General features: G+C 30.3%; 2 protein-coding genes across 2 annotated transcripts; both read right to left on the bottom strand.

The window, feature by feature from the left end:
- Positions 1-803: 803 nt before the first annotated feature.
- LOC127244466 (CASP-like protein 2C1) lies at positions 804-13,433 on the bottom strand. The gene is made up of 3 exons (XM_051265024.1): positions 13,244-13,433; positions 13,010-13,166; positions 804-1,227 (listed from the first exon to the last, which is right to left on the bottom strand). Exons 1-3 carry the CDS (start codon positions 13,414-13,416, stop codon positions 976-978), a joined length of 582 nt encoding a protein of 193 aa, XP_051120981.1. The 5' UTR covers positions 13,417-13,433; the 3' UTR covers positions 804-975.
- Positions 13,434-16,357: 2,924 nt separating this feature from the next.
- LOC127244106 (calmodulin-binding protein 60 D-like) lies at positions 16,358-23,166 on the bottom strand. The gene is made up of 9 exons (XM_051264443.1): positions 22,806-23,166; positions 22,525-22,645; positions 20,823-20,898; positions 20,361-20,419; positions 19,646-20,139; positions 19,037-19,197; positions 18,759-18,962; positions 18,113-18,371; positions 16,358-17,196 (listed from the first exon to the last, which is right to left on the bottom strand). The coding sequence occupies exons 2-9, from the start codon at positions 22,638-22,640 to the stop codon at positions 16,625-16,627; spliced, it is 1,941 nt and encodes a 646-aa protein (XP_051120400.1). The 5' UTR covers positions 22,641-22,645; positions 22,806-23,166; the 3' UTR covers positions 16,358-16,624.
- Positions 23,167-23,422: the final 256 nt, after the last annotated feature.

The following is a 23,422-nucleotide window of genomic DNA, read 5'->3' as shown; positions in this document are numbered from 1 at the left end:
GGTATCTCATCTCTAGGTAGAAAAATAAGTACTGCTAGATCTCATGGAATTTCTATTATTAATTTATATATAATAGATTGTCGATATATATTATTATTCTATCAACACCGTATACATAATCAACACGGTAACCACCATTCACTGACCTCTACTGTGGCCCATAATCCATTGGTTATACTATACTTCTTCTGTTAGTTTATAGCTATTATCTATCTTAACAGTGGCTGATTTATCTTAATATTGATTTAAATATTTTCTTTAAAGAAAAAATAAATAATAGCTATAAATCCGAGTTGTGCTACAAAGACATCTTGAAATTAGATTTGTTTCGCTAAAGTTTAATACACATCCGGGTAATGTTCGTTGATCTAAGTGATGCTTTGGTGTGTTTATTCTGTAAAATAGTTTGAAATGATATTTTTTTTATGTGAGGTGCAGAAAATCATGTAAATAATACTTCCTCCGTCCGTCTCTAAGGTTCATATTTATCTTTTACGTCATTGTACTTAACATTAAAAATATATTTATATTTTGTATAATTTTTCGTACAAACCAATAACAGTATTTTTGCATTTTTTTTCTTAATTTTTACTAAATTTTAATATAAAAATTAATATTCAAATATCAACACCCAAAAAATAGATGGGACCTTAGAACTGACGGAGGTAGCATAAAAATAATGAATGTGTATAATACATAAATTTTTTGGAGAAATATATTTTAACAAAAAGAGCACACCCCTTGTTTATTATGCTTATTTTCATTTTAAATTATTAAAAAGATATTGTATGGGCAAAAGTAAATCAAGGCAAATAGGAAAGCTTTTATTTGTGAAAACCAACACACTTGTAATGGAAATATATGTCCATTAGTAAGTATGTCCGTAGACATTTACATTTCAGATATCAATAACTTACTAGAACCGCATATCCTTAATTAACCAACTTGAAGAGGGAATTATTATTAATTAAAGTGTCATTGTTTCTTGAGGATAAGGAAGTGTTTGGGCGAGTAATGTCTGAATAGGGCATATCCAGATATGGATGAAGTAATGGCCATCAAAATGACTGCAACATAGCCGCAGAACAATGCGCCGCCAATCTGCATGCAGAATCGAGTGTAGCGGTTGCATAGCTTCATCCACCCGAAGCTTTTCTCCCCAGTTATCGCCAGTATCGACGCCTGTGTTGCTGCTGTATTTGCTGCAAATACTACATATACTGTTGCCTGCATGCCGGGTTAGATTCTTAGTGTAAGTTTTTAGCAGTAATTTCAAGACTAAATATTTAAAATAATAATAACTAGAAGAATACAAAGTTCTGCAAATATAATTATTTCTCCACACGGTTAGTTGGAACAATCCAATTTTGGATTATCTCGTAGGGATGGTGACGGGTTAGATGTAATAGAATTCAAGATATAAGGTATATTGAGATCCATTCACTATCAAAAAAATCGGGCTTCCACTATGAAATATTGACCGTAATAATATGTTTGTTACAAATATTATCCTTAAAATTAACTATTTAATATAACTTTTACACTAAATTCTCGTAATAAAAGGTCAATGATACGGAATAAAGTATAAAATACACTTGTTGTGCAATTATTTTTGTAACAAAATTCTTTTTAATTATATTAAACTTTAAAAACAGAATATTTATTATATCACTGCACTTATACAATTCTCATACGTAGCCAAAAATTATTCAACTCATCTTCATTAAGATCTCGATTCTGAAGCCCTACCTCCTTCTAGTAAAATCAAAGGCGTTTTCCGTCGCCATAGTTGAGCGCCGTTGAGTTGATAAACCACCGCCATCTAATTTCGGGCACCTAATATGTCCTTCATTATTGTTATCCCTATGTAATGGTTAATTTTATTAGGGTTTGAGGGAATAAAAAATTGGTCATCTATCTCCCTTCCCTGTGAGTCAAGCACCGACGATGGGGTTGTGACCGTTAGTCGCCAGCTCTAACTCCCCTCATATACAATTTTTTCCCAATCTCTTTCCTAGTTAAGTTGTCATCACCCTCTTAACCCTTGGATTGCCATTGGTCCTCTCACATATTTTTTCATTTTTATTTATAGTACTTTTTTATTTTCTTTGGTGTGGATGTCATTGACTAGTTTGTTGGGTATGGAGTTTAGGTTGATTTTGTAGGTATTCTTGTAGTGTCCACTTCTCTTTTTTCCTCTTCCATGGATCTTTCTTATCCCCAAAACTTTCACTTATGTAACTACCTCTCCATCTCGCACTCCATGTGCTTGATCAATTGCCCCTTTGGCTAATTTTTTTCTTTCTTGACCCAAAATCAACTATCTATATCTTAGTGAGTTAATGAAATTATAATCTCCTTTTGAGATGATGAAATAAATCAGCTCATTGTTGGCCTTCTCCCTACTTGTGATTTGGTATGGAGTGAAACTCTTTTGTTAAAATATATTAATTTGTATTCCCTTTATGCTTGTGTTGTCTTCTAGCATTTTGTCTCTTTTTGTTACTTCTTGTTGGGTAGTTTCTATAGATTTTAAAGATAATATATTTGTTTATTTATTTTTCTAGAATAGGATTTGCTAATTTGAACAAGAAGCTTCAGACCGGAAAAGTAGAATTGGAGAATGAGCAAAAATATTTTTCTCCGAGTAGTTTTACAGCAAACTTGTGAGTCAATTTTCAACATTAAATAAATTTTGGTTGATGATCTAATCATTCTTTGTTGTGTATTATATTAGATGTTTTCTATATTTTTTTTTTTCTCTAAAGTGTTGTATTTGTTTGAAGGATTTTGTAGGATTTACAAAATATTTTCTCAAAAAATATCAAATCAAACACTTATATTTCATTTTTATATTATATTAAAAAATCAATTTTATATTCAAAACATCACATCAATTTTTATTTATATTACATCATACAACTATTCAAATTTAAAATTTTTACTATTCAAATCTTAACCCAAAATTCAAACCCCTAACATATATAGACTTCTGCTTTCCAACAATGCTATTTTAGAACAATTAAATATACTAAACTAACATTTAGAACACTATGTTTTTTTAGTGCAAAATGTCTATACATGATGCACATCCCTCGAACTTCATCCTGAAGATCACCATTTTAGAAATGAAACATAAATATCCAATTGGTCGATTAAACTTAGCTACAAGTAAAAAAATTAAATGACATTGATGAACAATCATTCCCTAATTTTTTTTACCCACACATGCATACATTCATGCATCCGACGGAGATTTATCCCAACTCAAGCACACACACACCCGCTTAGGATAGAACACATAACTAAGCCTTCAATCGAGGAATGTCTCACCACTTGATCTATAAGTGTTTGACATCATTCCCTAGTTGAGGTCAGATGGATCAAAGCAAGGCAACAAAGTTGAGATACTTAACTTGGTTTATTACCTAAGTTTTTAACATGTATTTGGCTTCTTGAATAGTCACCATTGTAACTAGTGCAAGGGAATAGATGTCTGCATACCTTCAACATTCTAGGAATGTTGCTGCTCATTCGCTAATTATCTTTTATACTGATTCCATCCAATTTCAATTCTTATAGCATACTAATCTAAGAACCATGGATTGCCCTACTAATTCTTAGATTTTATGTCAAGATCATAGTATGACTATTAGATTATTGTTTTGAAAGAATGGTAATGGGTCACTTTGATAAGTTGTCTTTATTTGTTGTCATATGTGTAGAAATCTTACATAGATATATGAAGAATTTTTGTAGCTTAATATAAAAATAGTGATTGAATCAATGAATGTATTGTTATCTTGTTTTGTTGTAAGCTTTTTTTTAATAGAAAACATAATTGTTCAAAGACACACGACATGTGAGAACAAAAGTTTCTTTGGCACCAGAAAGAAGAAACTGCGTAAAGAAGGCTACAACAATGTGAAAATCAAAATAGTACTGCTATCCTTTAGTTTTTGCCAAGTACTGAACATTAGTTTGATTTTCCATAATACTAATGCTAGTTTTATGTTGTAATGTTAGTATAATTAGTCTAAGTTGTGCTATCTTAATTAATCATTGTTGTTGTTTTCAATTTAGCTTCAAGTCGTGTAGTTAGCATATTAAAATTAGCATATCTTTTCGTTTAGCTTTATTGTAATTATGCCAATAAAGCATAATTTTTAGTTTAATATGCTTGTTTAATGGATGGTTTGGATAGCACTCAGCATGCAACGGATTTATGTGTATATTTTCATTAAATTATTATGGTATTTAAAGAAAAAATTGATTGAGAATGTGCTGGTCATGATCTGTGTGAATTATAGTGCATAGGCCAGGTCATGTTTATTTTGTTGGGGAATATTAAAGTGCGTATATAACTTGATGTGATATATGATGAAGTTGCTTACTATTTTTTTTTTCTGAAATAATTAAGATTTTGTTTCCTATATTTTGACTTTGTGCTTCGTATTAAAACAAGATAATTGTGTGTTTGATTACTATTATCTGGATGTATTGTTTCTTTTTATCAAAATTGATTATGTATTTTGCTACATTAATTGGTGACAATCTTTCACTTGTTTCTATGCTAGGCGATCTACTAAAGTTCTCTATTTTATTTGTGATACTTTCTTTATTTTTCCTTTTAACATAATACAATATAGCTGAAAATTTAATTAACATTCCAAGCTTGCCTCTATGAACCATGTTCTCTTTTATTTACATTCAAATTGTTGTCTATTTTTGCCTTGTTTGTAAATGGTAAAATTTATATAGAGGTCATCTAATTTCAATCATTATATTGTTTATTTCATAGTTCAATGAGGTGAACTTACTGGAACTAGAAGAAGTGGTGAATCTATCTATGCCTATGCATCTTACTTCCGTAGTTTTATCGTTGTCATTACTCATGCTTCTTTCTTAAATGCAAATGCTTTAGAGTTCTACAGCTAAACGAACTAAAATTTACAATTGAAAATTGAAAATTTCTATTTTTTTTCTCCATTTGAATGCTTCATATAATTGTATGCTAGGGTTATATTTTTTTAGTAGGAGGATAAATTGTGCTTGTTTGTGTACTTGTCGCATGTTGTGCTTTGATTTTGAAATCTTTTTTAGTATTTTGAACTTGATTGCTTGGCTTACAGTCTCTGTCCTCAATTTTACCAAAATATTTTTGCGGATTAAGTTAAAAGGTTGGAGTCTAGGATATATATTTAGTGTTGGATAAGTTAGGGTTATCAATCTTTCATGAAATACTCGGTTAAGGTCGGCCTAATTTTGGAGAGAATTCAGTTGGAAGCCTACATACCAACTAAAGGCAAAACTTGTTAAGGATAACGAAAGCACCTAGAGTTTATATCACTCATTATTACCAAACTCCCCTACACATTGACCTGTAAAATGGTTGATGTACTTGATTGTCAAATGAGAGTCTTTCTGATAAAAACAAGGTGAATTATATAATCCTAGTATTCCTTGGAGAATACTAGTTCTCTACTACGTAATTTGGATAAGACCTTTGAAAATGAGGTCTTGCTTGTAACCCAACATGGTCTCTATATACCTTACGAATAGCTTCCATGAGAACATCAAGGTTCATGCCTTGATTTTGAGGTGGTAGATCGATTTTTGGACCTTTTTGATACTCCAAAAATGCCTTAACTCATTGTGCCATCTCAGGTGGCTACTAGTTCCTCATTGGTGGATTGTGACCTGTGAAAGTTGTCTTACTTTTATATTATTTTTGGAAAGCCCTTGTAACTACTGTAATAAAGACCTAGAGACCCTTTGAAATCCAAGAGGCCAGGATCTCTTTGAAGTAGCACTGTCAGCAAAAAATAAAGGCTGACCTACAACATTAATCCCCGAAGTAGTTATTTCACACAGATGCAACCATGTAAGTTTGGATGGAGCATTGTTTTCTATAGATTGAGAAGTATTCAACTGCAGTGGGATCTTAAATCTGCGAAGATGGCCCCCCTACACCATATGATACCACAAGAATTGAAGGAACTGGCCTCTGTAATATATGATCCAAAAAAAGTGGTAAGAGCTAGTAACTGTCAAATATAATCCTGGAGAGCAATGGGAGTTGCTCCCCAAGAATATTGAGGAAAAAAGTACATATACGATTTTCAATGTATAAAAAAACTGTCTGGGGATATCTCTGAGCCATAACGAGGCTCCTTGGAGAACACAGATCGGTTTGAAATCACCTATAGGTTCATGAAGGCCTTGAAAAGCACGATTCAAGTTTTATGGGTTTTCTTGTACCTCCCAAACCTATTGAACTCCCTATGCACTTGTAGGATTTGACGAACTTGTATCTCCTAGGCACACAACTCAAGGAACGTCATTTCTCTGTAGTAAAGTCACCTCTCAATACTAAAGTGGCGGTGAAGTATTAAGGGACATAACATGCTTCCTTCATAGGTTGGACAGAGGAAGCTACTTCATTTTGACCGACTTCCTATTACAAAGCCTTTGTTTACATGTTTCTTCATCCAAATGCCATGTTATCTCACTTCTAATGGTTTGTCGAATGATGTGCCCCATATAATTAGCAATCGTTTAGGCTAAATTATGCACAAAGGATTGGACATCAAGTCGGATTTGCTCCTCTACCACACTAAAAAACATTAAAAATTTCCTTTCCACCTGATTTTCAATGCTAGTGGTGGATACAACATTGCTGAGCTCATTAAAAGATAACGGATTATGAGGATCTTCAATTCCTTCACTTTCTGTGCCAACACCAGAAGTTGAATTTTAGGCAGCATTGAAGGATTTCGATATACAAATTCCGTAATTACATGAAACATACTAAATGCTTAGCAACCCCACAAGGTGTGCTTATTTGTTGTTGTGAAAAATTTTATTTGTCGGCCTACTAAAGTTTGGCCAATTGGATGAAGGTGAGCTTCTTAATCTAGTTCAAGAAAATCATCGAATGAACTCTCGCATGTGAAATTTTGTAACAAATTAAAAAGACTAAAAATCTTAATAGACAAATAAAATTTCAGAGATTGAATAATAAAAGGAGGACTAGAAAAATGAAATGACATACAAAATTTTAAAGAAAGAACTTACATGATAAGATAAAATGCTTAAAAGATAACAGTAAGAGCAGCTACATTCCGAAAATTGTATTAGATTTGATTGCATTGCATTACCTTTGGTTAACATTTCATTTAATAATCTAATTATTGTCATAATTATAAATTTTGTAATTATATTATCTATTAAAACTTACATCATAAATATTATATTCCAACTGTTGCTACACCAAAAGTCTCTTTATTTCGTTATAAGCCACAACCCATTTATCCAAATAAACATTTAATAATCCGATCAAAAATAATACTCCATCCGTCCCGCGAGAAGATTGTCATTTGGTTTTTGTAACATTAAAAATATCCTTATATTTCAATAATTTACTCGACAAATATCATTGTATATGTATTATAAGAGACTAATAAATATATTTTTATTTTCTTTTCTTGATTTAAACTACGTATTGATATCATAATTAATATTCAAATATCAACATGCAAAAAATGAATGACAACCTTCTTACTGGACGAATGGAGTAATAATAAATAAACATTTCAATTATGATAAAAAATAAATAAATAAGTAAATAAACATTTCAAACCTAATGGGCCGGTCCTTTCCAAACCGTATTACTCCAAAGCTCTATTTAAATTTGTTCAAATACCACAAATACGATTTTTTATTTTTATTTATTATTATTATTTTATTTTTATTTTTTATTTTTTATTTTTTATTTTTTATTTTTTATTTTTTTTTTTTTGGTGGCAAGTACAACAATTTCATGCATTGGATTTGGACAAATCGACAATTTATATTTATTCCTTTCATTAAATTTATCTATCCATAGCGCCTTTGGTATTATTTGAATTGGAGTGTCGGTTTTCATAATAAATGCAAAAACGACATACGAACAAATCACTGATAATAATATCATATCATACGTCAGATTATGTCTGTGGCCATCTTTTATTTATTACAGAAACTAGTTGGAGATCACATCTTCACTGCCACTAGCCCAACTTGGCTATTATTATTATTATTATTATTATTATTATTATCATCATCATCATCATAGGTATGTTATAAGTTTGGGAAAATTTTAGTTTAAATTTGTTATTAAAATAATATATGATAAAATATTTTATGAGATAAAAAATATCTTTTTTATTGAAAAATATAAAATTCAAATAGTATAAATATGAGATTTTGGAAAAAGAAACAAATCCTTAATAACATTTGCAATGATTGTTTAAAATTGTGATTTTATTAATTAAATTTACTCTAGAATGTAAATATATACTCATTTAATTATAATAAAATTTGAAAATATATTTAATATAAATATTATAAATATTATAATTTAATAAAATATATTTAATATAGATATTATTTTAAAAATAATTATAATTATATACTCTCTTGGTCCAATAAAATATTTTCAATTTCAAATTGTTTTATAATAGTTGACATATTTCTTATTTTAAATAAATTTATCAATTTAAATATATTTAACAAATATAAATCAATTTAATCAAATTACTGACTTGTTGTAAGTAGGATAAAAGTAAGAACCATTCAAAAACTCCTTTATTTTTATACTGGTGTGTTTGTTTGGGGGTTTGGATTTTAAGTTGGAATTTGAATAGCAAAAATTTTGAATTTGAATAGTTGTATGATGTGATATAAATAGGTGTTGATATGATGTTTTGAATGTAAAATTAATTTTTAATATAATATAAAAAATGAAAAATAGGTGTTTGATTTGATTTTTTGAGGGGGAAAAAATGGGATGAATAGTAGAATTTTATCAAAATTCTACAAACGAACACACCCTATATTTCCTCGATAAATAAATATTTTTATTTATATTTAAAGCTCCTTATATTTTATAAAATTAGTTTATTAATCATAAGTAAATAAATATATATTTTATTTATTTATTTGTATTATATAAAATTTTATTTTTTTACAAATGATATTATATATTTTATTTAGATATAATATTTAAACACATTTTAAATTTTTTAAATCATATATAAATTTTTATTTTTAAACCTCTCACATCAAAAAATAATAAAATAATATCATAATATACTTCTGGTTTATTTGTTTCGGGGATTTGGAAATATTTTTACTATTTATACAAATTTTTTCCTCCGAAAATATTAAATCAAACACTTATTTTTTATTTTTTATATTATACTAAAAATTAATTTTATTTAAATCATCACATTAATATATATTTATATCATACATACAATTATTCTAATTCAAATTTTTTACTATTCAAGTCTCAGCCTAAAATCCAAACCCCCAAACAAACACACCCAAATCATGTGTGTTTCTTTTAGTTGAGTTTGAAAAATATTGATTTGAGTTTAGTACTAAAATAAGGGTTGATGACATATTTTGTCAGAGAAAAAAATATATTTTTTCAGAAAACATGGAATTCAAATAATAAAATTTGAAAAATTTTGATTAAAGAAATATATCTCACTTATTAAATTACATTATCTTAAATATCATGCCACAAACGTGTCAATTGTTTTAAAATGGAGGAAGTAAAATGCAAATAATAAGAGTTTGTTTGTTTTGTGTTTTAATTTGAAGGAATGAAATACAGGGAATTGTGTAGGTAATATAAAAATAATAAATGTGTATAATATATTAATTTTTTTTTTTTTTGGAAATATATTGGGTATTTTTTACAAAAAGAACACACTCTATTTTTACTATTTAGACTATGTATTTTCCTTAAAAAAAAATAAGTCTCATCACAAATAACTTTTTTTTGTCCATGACATAAAATATCACATCAATACATATTTATATCATATTAAATAATTATTTCAATTCAAAATTTTATTATTCAAAACCAAAATCCAACATCAAAACCTCACAAGTAAAAACGCATATGTTTTTATAGAATAATATAAAAATTAGTGTGTTTGTTTGAGGGTTTGAATTTTGAGTTGGGATTTGAATAGTAAAAATTTTGAATTTGAATAGTTGTATGATGTGATATAAATAGGTATTGATGTGATGTTTCGAATGTAAAATTGATTTTTAATATAATATAAAAAAATGAAAAATAGGTGTTTGATTTGATTTTTTTTTAGGGAAAAAATACGATGAATAGTGGAAATCCAAACAAATCCCTCAAATAAACACACAATAGAATATTTCAAACAAACACACAATAGAATATTTCTAGATGCAATCCAGTTTAGATACAATATATATATATATATATATATCAACACAAATAATGAAACGAATGTAAACAAGTGTTTGTTTGTTATTTCAAATTAAAATAATAATAATAATAATAATAATAATAATAAGATTGTTTAATATGTATGATTTTCAAAAAAAATATAATACTCCATCCGTCCGCTTTGAAAGTTTACATTTACCTTTTGCGTCATTGTACTTAACATTAAAAATATCATTGTATTTGTATAAGTTTGTATACAAATATTATTATATTCGTATTATAAGATATTAATATAAGTATTTTTTGTCTTGTTTACTTAATTTATATTATGTTTTGGTATATAATTAATATTCAAAAAGCAACATGCAAAAAGTAAATATAAACCTTTAAGGTGGACAGAAGGAGTATTTTATTAAAAAAAAATGATATAAAATATTATTCAAACAAAAATTTAAATTTAATATTTTAATTTCAAATTAATTTCAAATGCTAAATAAACTCAAGGCCTAATTTTTTTATCATTCTTTTACTATTAATGCAAAATTATCTTAAAAGCATTAAATTAAATATATTTATTTTGTAATTAAAATATAATTTTAAATTTAAAATATAATTATTGAATAATTTTTAGTTTTACCGCATCAAATAATTATTTAAATTTAAAATTTCACTGTTTAAAATATAAAACAAATTCTTGACTTATCTAGATCAATAGTCTAATATCACTACTATGTTTAAAATATAAAACAAATTCTTGACTTATCTAGATCAATAGTCTCAGATCACTACTATATTCAAAATTTTAATGCATAATTATCAATTATATATATTATAAAACCCGTTTATAATTATATCTCTTATAAATAAATAAATCTAAAACTTTCTCTTTTTATATCAAACTAATTTATGAGAATCATATGGACATATACATATATATTATACTATAAAATTAAAAAATATATATACATATTAATTATATTATGAGATATAACATGTGTTTTGTATTTTGTGTTTAAAGTATTTTTAAATATGAGAAATGTATTTTATAATATAAAAAATAATATTATTTTCGTCTCACTATAATTGATACAATTTTTATTTTTGTATGTTTCATAAAAATTGACATTTTTTATATTTTGGGTAAAAATTACTAAATCAAAATATATTTAACAAATATAAATAACTTAATAAAACTACATGGCATATAGCATCATACATGATGAACTCACTAAAAACTCATTTTATTTATATTTCTCTTCCAGAAAAAAAAAAAATTATATTGCTATCTACTTTTAAAAGTCTACCTCTTTTATAAATAATTTATATTGATTATAAATAAAATAAAAAAAAATTATCTACTTGTATTATAAAAAATTTTGTTCTCTACAAAATAATATTAATATTGAATATATTTTTTTATTAAAATATATTTTTTAAAATATTTAAATATATATTATATTTTTTTAATCATATATTAAAATTTATTTTAAAACTATTAATATTATTAATTACATAAAAATTATATAATAATATAATAATTCACTATTATTAACTAATTACACATTGTTACATTAAATATGGTATTTTAATAAAAGGTGTTAACTATGTTGGGACGAAAGGAATATTTTATACAAGGAAAATTAGCCCATTTAAGCTTAGCACGTGAATAAAGAAAAATGATTATAAATAAGTGTTGAATGAAAAGTAATAACTAAATAATAATTTTTTTATTTTTCCAAATATAGTAATGAGATAATTTACGAAAAAATTAAAGTAAGAATAAATTTGATGGATAGAGGAAGTATTAAATAAATAATTTTTTAATTGATAATGTATATTTATTTATAGTTTTTATAATATTAATCTGGAAATATTGAATGGATGAACAAGTCTTAAATAGTTTCAACGGCTCAATTATGCAATTTATCATTAAAAAAGCTTTATCAAGTCAACATTTAAACACTTAAAATTTTAAGATAATAATAATAATAATAATAATAATAATTAGAAATGACAAAAACAAATCCAAATTAACAGTAAAATCATCCCAAAAAAGCATTTATTATTCTTTCATAAATTAGAAAATTAGCAAACTCTGTCTTAATCCATCATGACCTCTTAAGAGTACATGATATGGCTTCTATTTCAAACAAAAATTAATACTCCTATTTAATTTTACTTCCCAAAATATGTGTGTTTGGATTTTGAATTGGGATTTAAATAGTAAAAATTTTGAATTTGAACAGTTAAACGATGTAGTTGTACGATGTGATATAAATAGGTGATGATGTGATGTTTTAAATGTAAAATTGATTTTTAGTATAATATAAAAAAATGAAAAATAAGTGTTTGATTTGATATTTTTAGTGAGAAAAAATTGGATGAATAGTGTAAACCCAATCCTCCCAAACAAACACACCCTAAGTAAAATACTATTCAAATCAAAACTAAAACCATGAACTCAATTTCAAATCAAAACCACACATACTAGGGTTTGTTTTTTTGTCTTTTGAAACAACAATTAATATTATTTATCCGGCATAATTTTTTTAATAAAATATTATATTAAAATATTATTCAAATAAAAAAAAAAATCAAATCAACATCTAATTTCAAATCAACTATCAGAACTACACAAACCAAAGTTTGCAGATCATCTAAAAATAATCATCATATAAAATTTTTAAAAAAAATAAAAAATAGAAGTTGAAAAAAAAGTGCAGAAAAATGAAAGAAGCCGAAGAAACATGCCTGGTCAGATAAGTAAGTGGCCCAAGCCCAAGCAAGATAATTGCAAGAAACCAATTGATGTTGTTGTTGTTGTTGTCTGAAACGAGGCATCATGTAACTTCTGAGCAATTGAATCAGATTGTAAGAAGCTGCAGCTGCATCAATCCATACTAGAACACTGCAAGCAAGAAAGAATCTGACCGACCAATCGAGCAATTAGTTTAATTAAGGTGATGATTATATGTGTATACTTACTATAAGGCATTCAAGTCTGTGAAAGTAGCCTTTTTGGCGAAGGTGAGAATGATGATTTTGGTCTGAGTATCCAAGGCCACGAGACAAGCAGTCAATACCAACATAGCCGTAGAAACGCTTCTCACCACATCCTCCATCCTCATCCTCGTCCACCTCTGCTTTTCCATTTCCATCTACAACTAGCCCCCTCTCTCTCTCTCTCTCTCTCTCTCTCCCTATATATATATATATATATATAACTTATTAGGGGGCGTCTTTCCAAGACATCGTGAGCTATTAGACAACACATAATATTACTACAAACAACACGCTGTATATATTAATATAATACACATGAACAAAACGCATATGTTATAGTCTCACTGCGGACAGACAGCACACAGTATATGTTAATATAATAAAAATACAACACATGAACCGGCAGCACATGCTGTAGCTTCATTAAGCACACACAATAGTTGCTACTTGCTCACCTGTTATTATTAAAAAACAGCACGTATCTTTATTATACACAGTATTGTGTTGTCTATAATACTAATGTGAATCAGCATGATACTTATTTTTTCAAATCAGCACCGTAACTACCCCAACTTATTATCTGTGTATACTAATCTCGAAAAGGCCATCAAACCAAGGCCGATTCTTCTACTGTTTGGTTCTAACAATAATATAAGTATTAGTAATTGAAGGACAGATTAATAGCCAGTTTGATTTATCAAAATTCTAATTGAAGGAGTTCATATCTACTATATCTTTTAAATATGTGAGTATATTTAAACTACATTCATTAAAATTGAGTTATTCAAACTTTTCAATCAAAATTTATATGTTAAAAATAAGTAAAAGTTCCATTTTTATTTATATATTATATATTTTATTGTAATTCTACAAAAATATCACAAAAGATAGACATTGGTGTGTTCTTTCTTTGGTTATTTATTTATTTTTTTTTGGCCAGATATATTTTTTCAAAAAATATCACATCAAATATATATTTTCTTTCATAAAATATCACATATAATACTAATTTTATACTTTTTTAAAAAATTTTTAAAATTTCAAAAACCTCCGAAAACCTGTCTAAACAAAAATGATTGGACAGGTGTTTTTATTTATAAAGGATTAGTAATTTGTGAGGTGTTTGTGAGTGAAATAATAATTAGAGATAATTATTGGTTGAAAGAATTTTAATAACAGATGGTGCAGGTTAGTGTATTTGAATATGTATGTTATTAATGTCTGTAAAATAGTAAGTGTAATAAATGTTGTATTTGCTAACATTGAATAATTTTACGACTTCGCAGCGTTTCTGTCGCTGATTTCAGAAACCTAAGGTCTGTGACTCCAATCCAGTTTTGGACTGTTGCATAGTGATCTAACCCAAAACTGACTTGGACAGGATTTGGGGACAGACTAGCATAGTCTGTCCTTTTTCTTCCTTTTTTTTTTTATTATAAATATAAAATATATATATAATATATATGTTATTTTTGTAAATAATAAAAAAATTTATGATACAAATAAATAAAAATTTAAAAATATATATATATAAATTTATAATTAAATTATACAAATTACTATACATTTATATTATTATATTTATATCCATCAAATCAATACACATCAAAATTACTCAAACTCTAGCCAAATCCAAAAGAAACATCAAAATTCAAAATTCATCTTAAAATTCAAATAAAGATCAAATCCAAATTCAAAAATTTCCCCAAAACCTCTAAAAGAAACAAACCCCTGATTCTTTCTTTCCCAATAGTAGTAAATTATTGTTTTGACATTGTAGAAACGACAGGGATTGGATGATGGGAACTAGTAATCTGATGTGTTCTAGTAGTCGTTTTTACAATGGGTGGCTTTTGTTAGACGGTTACGCAATGGGTGTAGGCCGACTGTTGTTGGGCTTGATATGGAATGACGACATAATATTACATCAAGAGAAGATTATCTGATAGCTACTATACAACTATTCTTGTCCTCTTATTGTCTAATTTTCCAAATGTCGCTTCAGCTGTTTTTAACCGATACAAATTATGTTTTTTTTTTGTGGTGTAGCTATACATGCAGGTGTTGTTAAGTTGTGTAGACAACATGGTCTTATTGTTCGAAGCTTTGAAGAAGTAAATACTTTTGGGATGCCGGATTTTTGACCAATATACAAATTGAGTATGCAACTATTCCCTCCGTCCCATAAATATAGTCTTAATTAGGTTGGACACGACATTTAAGGAATATCAGGATAAAAGACTTTTTTTTTTTTTTTTTTTTTTTGCCCTTTGAGTGTATTAGTGTAAAAAGTAGTGACAATTATGAAATAAAATTGAAAAAGTAGGAATAATTTTACTGTGATATGGTTATTTATGAAAATAAGAATATTGTTTTAGAACAGACAAAAATAGTAAATAAATAAGACTATTGTATTAGGACGAGGAGTATTATATTGATGCCTTTGTTTTTCTACAGTTGGGTAATCTTAATAACTTATTTTATATCAGACATTTGTCAACCGGCTTTGATTAATAGTTTTGGGTTTGATATATGTAGGTATTTTGTCTCGATAACTCTATTGGACATTGTCACATAATTTAAAATGTTTGACCAAAATTAAAGTAGGTGTATAATAATTGAAGGTTTTTGCAGAAAAAACAAGTATGGTTATTTTAAGATTTTAGTTAGTAAAATAGTAGTATTGTATTGATTAATTATTTAGTTTGATGTTTACATTAATTATGTGGATAGGAGGAGAAAGAAATTTGGACCAAAAAAAATAATTTTTATTTACAATTTTAAGTATTTATTTAAATAGAATATACGACGCGTATGGGGTAAATGTCATGTGCAGCCAAAAGATAAGATACATTTGCCAGAGAGGTGTACATGTGAAATATTTTCTGCAATTTTCTCTTCAATCCTACATGGGTTTTTAGTACCATTGCTTTTAATTATATAATTAAATAAGCTCTACTCCATACATGAAATTCTGCAATGTGTCCGTCTATGTTGTTTATTTTTCTCTACCATATGGAAGAATAATTGGATCTTGCTAAAGTAGAATCATCCTGAACCAAGTAAATGAATGCGAATAAAGAGGAGAGAACAGCATCGAAGCATAACTGCAAACATAATTATCAAATTCAACATTACATAATGTTAAAGAAATTTCACACACATACATACACGTATGTAAACTGTAAATTAACATTACATCGAACAAACAAGCATAAGATCACAAAGAACATCAAAGTCAATAAACTTTTATAAGCAAACCTCGTTCTGTACAACACAGACTACAGAAGAGTCAGTAAACACAAAAGCTGCACTCCGGCTGCTTTCGACGATTCCAACAACAGTTTGGGGGATATGTGTTGTCTATTCGTCGTCTAATTCCACAAGCTGCGCCCTCCTTTCGGCTGCTTTCTTCCTAATGAATATGCCCCACCGCATAGCCGCTTTGATCTTGAGCCAGCCGACAACAGCCTTGCCAGAACGGGATCGGTCCTCGTTGTAACTGAAACTAGGAGAGGGTGAAGGAATGTAAGATGAAAAGTTAAATCCATCATCTGGTGCATTGACAGGCGTTTGCCCTCCCATGCTGAAAATCCGAAGCAGGTGCTGCATATCTTCGTTCTCAAGGATTTCATGACTGCGCAATCGTATTTCCTCCTCCGACAAGAAATCATCAACCACGCCCTTGTCCCGGTTGCTGGACCAGTCCTCGAAAGGATTGAGATTAGCTTGCTGAATAGAAGAGTTCCCCTCTTGGAATGTCGGCGATTGTTGAGGAGGGCCGAGGGCAAGGCCGACCCGATTGTTGTAGGCATCAGTTTGGAATTGAACCTGCTGTGTGAATGAGGCAGCATCAAACTGGGATCGTGAACCAGAATTTGTGAGGTGAGATTGGGTAGAGTATCTCGGCTGCATGTTGTCATTGTACCCTGAGCCTGAATCAGCATTTGTCGAGCCAACAGATCAATAGAGTAAATAAAATATTAACCAAATTATGGTGAAAAATAGAGATTGGGACAGAAAGATGAGTCAAATGATTAACAGGATTACAAAATCACTAGATGTACCTTATATTTGTGTTTCATTGTAACCTTGGTCCTCTGACTAAACTAATTGGCACCATATCTACAAGTAAAATGTGTTCCAAAGCTGTTCTTTTAAACCTATCCGGCTAAATTCTCCATCAACTTAGAGATTGTCCTACCGACTTTTCAGATACCAAGGGTTCGTTATTCCGCTATTTTTTTTCTCGACACGATTCCCAATATATATAATATATTATATATTATCGTCTCACCAAACATCATATAAAAGAGAAATTTGCAAAAAATATTCTTCAAGTATACCCCATTATCATTTTTATTTTGTATTTTTCTCGCTGACAAAATACATCCTACATGTTTGCAATAGTCGCTATTTTTATCCTTTAGTCGCACTTAGTGTGAACGTCACACGCAGCCAAACGATAGAAATAACGACTTTTGCAAATATGTAGGATATATTTTGCAGCAAGATAAATACAAGACAAAGGTGATAATTGGGGTATACATATGGATATTTTTTGCAATTTTCCCTCATATAAAATAAATAAATAAGTAAATACATCAAACCAAAACACTAAACAAACAAACCCCAAATATCTTCTCTGTTGATTTTAGTTGCCAGAAAAGCTAACTAGAAAAACGCAAAAATAAAATAACTAGCACAGTTTAAGTATAAGGCATCACCAAGCTATTCTATTATATGCATTTGATTGTTAAGTGACTAACTGAAAAGAATCCATCTTGGAGAAAATAAAAATGTCGTCAAATAATTAGAAATAAATGAAATGTTGTGTTCAAGCAAATTCACCTGCAATTAACATATTCTGATCCATAGACAGCTCAGAGGGAATTGAAGGTGGCAATCTCTGGGGTTGAAGATGATTATCTACAGAATTAGGATAATTGACTGGGCCAACGGGAAGATCATTTCGTGAAGTGCTTGACTTCTTATTTTGAAGTGCTTGACTACCCTTATTTTGCTTGAAATTTAAGAGAGTTTTTCCATCGTACTCCACTACTTGAGTCCAATTCTCATATGCTTTCTTCACCCATGTATCAACATATACCTACAGTCACATATGATTTAGAGAAAATGGCAGTACTTTCACTTTCTCAATAAAGATACTCATAACAAGTTTCAAAACCAAACGGTTATAGATGAACTCCAAACAAATACCAAAATTTCTCAAACTATATAACTCATCATTTGTAGTTCTAGAACCCAACAGAGGAACATCAGCACCATTGTCCAATTACAGCGAACTCAAGGTATTATATTTGATCCTTTAACCTAATATTAGAAAAGAATTGCTGCAGGTGCAAAAATTCAATACTTCAGAACTATTCTCTGCTTGAATAAAAAATGCAATGAACAGATGGACATTTTTATCAAAGGAAACCTCAAAATACTATAGAAGCAAGCATCCGTGTATTGTAGGAGAAAATAAGCAAACCTTCTGGCTGTCTGAAAGTGAATCTTCTGAAAAATATTGGTCGTTTGATATTAGCCCACTTAGTTCATATATGTTGTTGAAGACAACACCTAGATTTCTTGTTTCATCAGGGTAGTATACATAAAGCTTCCCACTCAAGACACAAGTCTTAGCATGTTCTAAGAGGGCTTCCCACATCTTATTAGACATCCCACTCCCGAGTGTCTGTCATATCAAAACCAAAAAATTAATTATCAAAAAGGTAGTGAAGATAGATTCCAGCCACTAGTACTACTTACACTTCTCAAGTTTTGAGGGTCCCTGACCACAAGACGAAGGAAGTCCTCAACAGTGAATATCCCGGCTTTATTTAATCTCCTATGGAAAGATCCATCCTTCCCAATCTTTTCCAATCTCCAAACTTCATCATTCAAAGCAGGTGGATAATGTTTTTTGTACACTGTCCAGAGAAAGGCGCTGGAATAAGCATTCCAAGACAAAAAATGTCTCATAATGCATAACATTCATGCAATGTCAGGAACATTCAAAACGTATCCTAATTCATAGAGAAAAATGAGGGTGCATGTGACAAGTGAGTAGTTAGACTATAACAGTATAAGAAGCACGCCTTCAAAAATACAGTGGAGAAAAAACCATATCATTACCAACAAGAGTATTACGTAATATTTTATGTTTCTCAGCAATTCATTTCATCAGTCTTTAATTCTTTTACTCTCAGGAAATCATAAGATTTGAACCGTTAAATGCACCATGCACGCCAACTTGATCATATTTACTGACCCCAGGACAAAAGCATACATGCATAATTATGTATATTAGCATTCTATTGAATTGGAAATTCGGAAACACTATTATGTCCATGTATAGGAAGTGAGAAATATGCATACATTCCCCTCGATGATCTTTAACAGTAAAAGCTTCTGTTTTGGCTTCTCGAATACTTATCCCTTCACAATATCCTGATGCAACCTTAAGACCAAGCCTGAACTTCCGACTCCTTATCCAACTGGAGTTATCTGTAAATGTAAGATCTCCTAGAGTCCCAACACCCTCCTTAAGTATCACTTGCAACTCTCCAGTCAAAAGAGGCCTTTTTCCTTCTCGCTCTTTCACAACATGGCTTTCAAACTCTTCATGAGTCCAACCTTCCTCATCTTCATTATTGAAGTCACCTTCTAGCACAACAATGTCGAGCTTCATGGAAGATTCAGGTCCCGATGTCACAACATGGCCTGTGTTGGCATCAATTAGTACGACATGAATTGCAGCACCTTGCTCACCCTCTACTTTACCCCCAGTGAACAATGGAAGAGAAAGCCGTGACTTGAAATGAAGCTGCAAGTTTCTCCCATCTGGACCTTCAATCCGTTTTGGAGATGCCCTGTATAACCAAAGTCTTAAAAGAACATAAAGGAATAAAGGCAGACTGAAACATATTGGGGAGTCTTAATAGAATAGACTTCGCATATGTATCTGATACTAGCTTGGTTAAATAGCAAAAGAGCTCGCAAGCAGAGGGGTTTTGGCATGCGAAACAGTAAAAAGTCCATCATTTTATATTAAATGCTATCTTTTCACAGTAAGGAAAACAAATAAACCCACCTCCCATTTAGTTTAGCCGGGCCTAGCTTAGCTAATGCTCGTTCAACTTCTTCGCTAACCTGTTGAATTGAAAGCTACATATAAGCCAATGCCATTCAGAAGCTCATGAACATTTTTATTCCACTTAACCTGAGTGTGAAAGCACACTTTCCACTACATATTCTTAATAAAATAAATGCCTTCATTTATATAGATACAAGGAGCCCCAAATAGCAAATCCATTTTTCTCCAATGACAGGATACAGGTTTGTCACTCGCCAAGCAGAACAGAAGAATTATGCATTCAATGTAATCTTTGATATAAACTTTCTCTTACAAGAGTCCTTGAGAATTATCAACAAAAAAGACGAGAGTAGCACAAAAGGTGTTTTCCAGTGATCGCATTCAACGATGAATAGATATATAAAAAGTAACAGAAGCCAGGCATATCACATTTTAGAATCAGTTAACATTCAACTTTACCACTCTTCGAAGAATTGGTTCTAAGGAGGAACAAAGCTTCTGGAGACTATCCACCTTCAGAGCTTCCACGATAACACTGCATAAAACCCATATTTTATCGAACAATCACTTATATTTCATCCAAAATTCATTTAATAACAAAAAATAAAAAATAAAAATTGGAGAACATATAGGACGAGATGTGTGGATTAGAGAACAATAATCTACAAAAACAAGTGGGAATCAAGACTATCGACTTAAGAGCTAGAAGATCAAGACCAAGAGAAGAAAACTGAGCTTGAACAATAATTAAATCAAAATATTCCTAATTGGAAAGGCCCGGTTTCATTCTTCTGTAGCGGATTACCATGTTGAACTTCAATCATTTCAAACCAAGGACAATGAAATAGTTACCATAACAATAATAATAATAATATAATTAAAATTTTCTTAGTAACATCTATTCCCAAAAATAAGTAATTTAACCATTAACGATAAAATATTATTACAAGCATAGTTCTCAATCTCAGATATCAATAAATAACGGTCAGATGCTAAGAAAATGGTTATATAAATAACGGTCAATAAATAACGGTCGGATGCTAAGAAAATAGTTATATAAATAACGGTCAGATGCTAAGAAAATAGTTATATGAATAACGGTCAATAAATAACGCTCATATATTAGTTATATAAACAAAAACAACCAATCACCATTACTTTGATCTATGGCTAGTTAAAGTTAGTAAAATTCAAAATCTAAGGGAATTTATATTCCTACTTTTCGCTCTTCTCATTTTCACTCTTGATAAATAATAGATATATTTCTACAACCACCTGCACCGTCCTGCAGCAACAAGCAGCTACGATGTGAGTGCATAAACACAGCATGATGGAGTGGCGGTAACAGCAGATAACCAGTCCACTCTGTGGCAGCCCAATAGTGGCACTATTATTACAAGGTGAAGAAACTACAACAACAGACTACACCTAATGCAACCACTATGTCCACTAACGGAAACAGGTTTGGAAGCACAACTTCAAAAACATTTTCAAAATCAGTCCTCTCTTCCAAAAACCAAAATCCAGAAGTATGACACTTGAATTCACAGTAAGAGGAAGCAAAAGGTATAAGAAAACCAAATCCCTCAAAACTTAAACACTAGCATTCCAACAGAGTCTTAGAAGCTTTTTTTATTCCCGACACCTGGTATCCAGGTCCAACAACATTAACTAGTCCATATTTAGCATTGGTAACTACACCCACGTGATCGGTCCTGTAGTCAGCCGATAAACAAGGCAACACCAAAGACGAAAGTCAAACAAACAACACAATCAATCTTTGGCATTCAATTCACTACCAACTGCTCAAGTTACTACTAAATCACATTTTGCCACAGCCAGCCAGTATTGTATTCACTTGGTACCAAAATACACAGCAACTTGAAAATCGAATCATAATGGAAATTCAGAAACGGTAGCCAAAGCCATCCATAAAAGCATACAATAAAATGAAATAAGAGATAGCTCATCCAAATATATTGAACTAAACTCCGCCTACCAAGATACTATAGTAAATTGAGCTGCTCAGCCCACGATTGGTGAGTGAAGTCAGCTACAACAGCTAAGATAAGAAAAGGCAATCACTAGGAATCTAATACATAAGAAAATATCCAGGTGTAAATCAAACAACAAAAAGAAAGCAGGAATAAGAATTAGTTACCTAGCTAAAGCAGGCCTTTTCTTCTCAGGCTCCTGGTTTTCATCAGCACCACCTTCCAAGCTTCTTTTCCCTCTCCCCTTCATCGAGTTAGTTCTCTCCATATACCTCGTCTGCATTTACACTACATAAGAGAAATCCAGGAATAGGTCAAACAGATCTCAATTAGCCCTAAATACAGGAAAACGCATCTCAATTTCTTCTCCCAAAACCCAGATCCCCAATTACACGAACAAATCCAACTCCCGCAAACAAGACAGACGGAATATGCAATAGGAAATTACCCGATAGGCAGGCGAACACCGAGAGTGAATTATAGCGATCTTGTTGGTATTATCAACCGCGTTGGTGTATGCGCGTCGAAAGTGTACCTGTGTTGTCGGGCACACAGGATTGTGAAAACAGCGACTAAACACGCATACGGTTCCCGCAAGACTACGATGCGCAAATACAAGAAGAAGATTTCAATGACTTTTTGAGACTTGTTCCAGTCTTCAGATTTCGCAACAGATTCGGCTATGAAATGCCGTGATTGTTCTTTCTTGCTGCGCTGCTAACATACTTGCAGCTGTATTTATACTTCAGCGAGTTGCTGCTTCTCTTCTCTGAATACTGGACAAGGACAACAACGATGGGGTGGGTGGGGGGTCGATGGATTGATAGATAGGTCGATTGGGGGTAAAATCTGAACCCTTGGATCTGGAAAATCCAAACTCAGCCTCGTGGATAGAGTCTTGAACTCCCGGGATCTCAAAACCTGATAAATCAGGACCCCCTGCGCAGCGGAGCCCACTTGCCTACTACATGAACCGCGTAGCATAAACGGTCTGGATCTGCTGAGATTGGGTCCAGTAAACTGTGAATATATTTATTAGAGAAAAATATATATATAATTTTGGTG

Source organism: Andrographis paniculata, unplaced genomic scaffold (assembly GCF_009805555.1).
Source record: "Andrographis paniculata isolate CXL003 unplaced genomic scaffold, ASM980555v1 Contig9END, whole genome shotgun sequence".
NCBI lineage: Eukaryota > Viridiplantae > Streptophyta > Magnoliopsida > Lamiales > Acanthaceae > Andrographis > Andrographis paniculata.
This window is presented reverse-complemented; position numbering and strand designations above follow the sequence as displayed.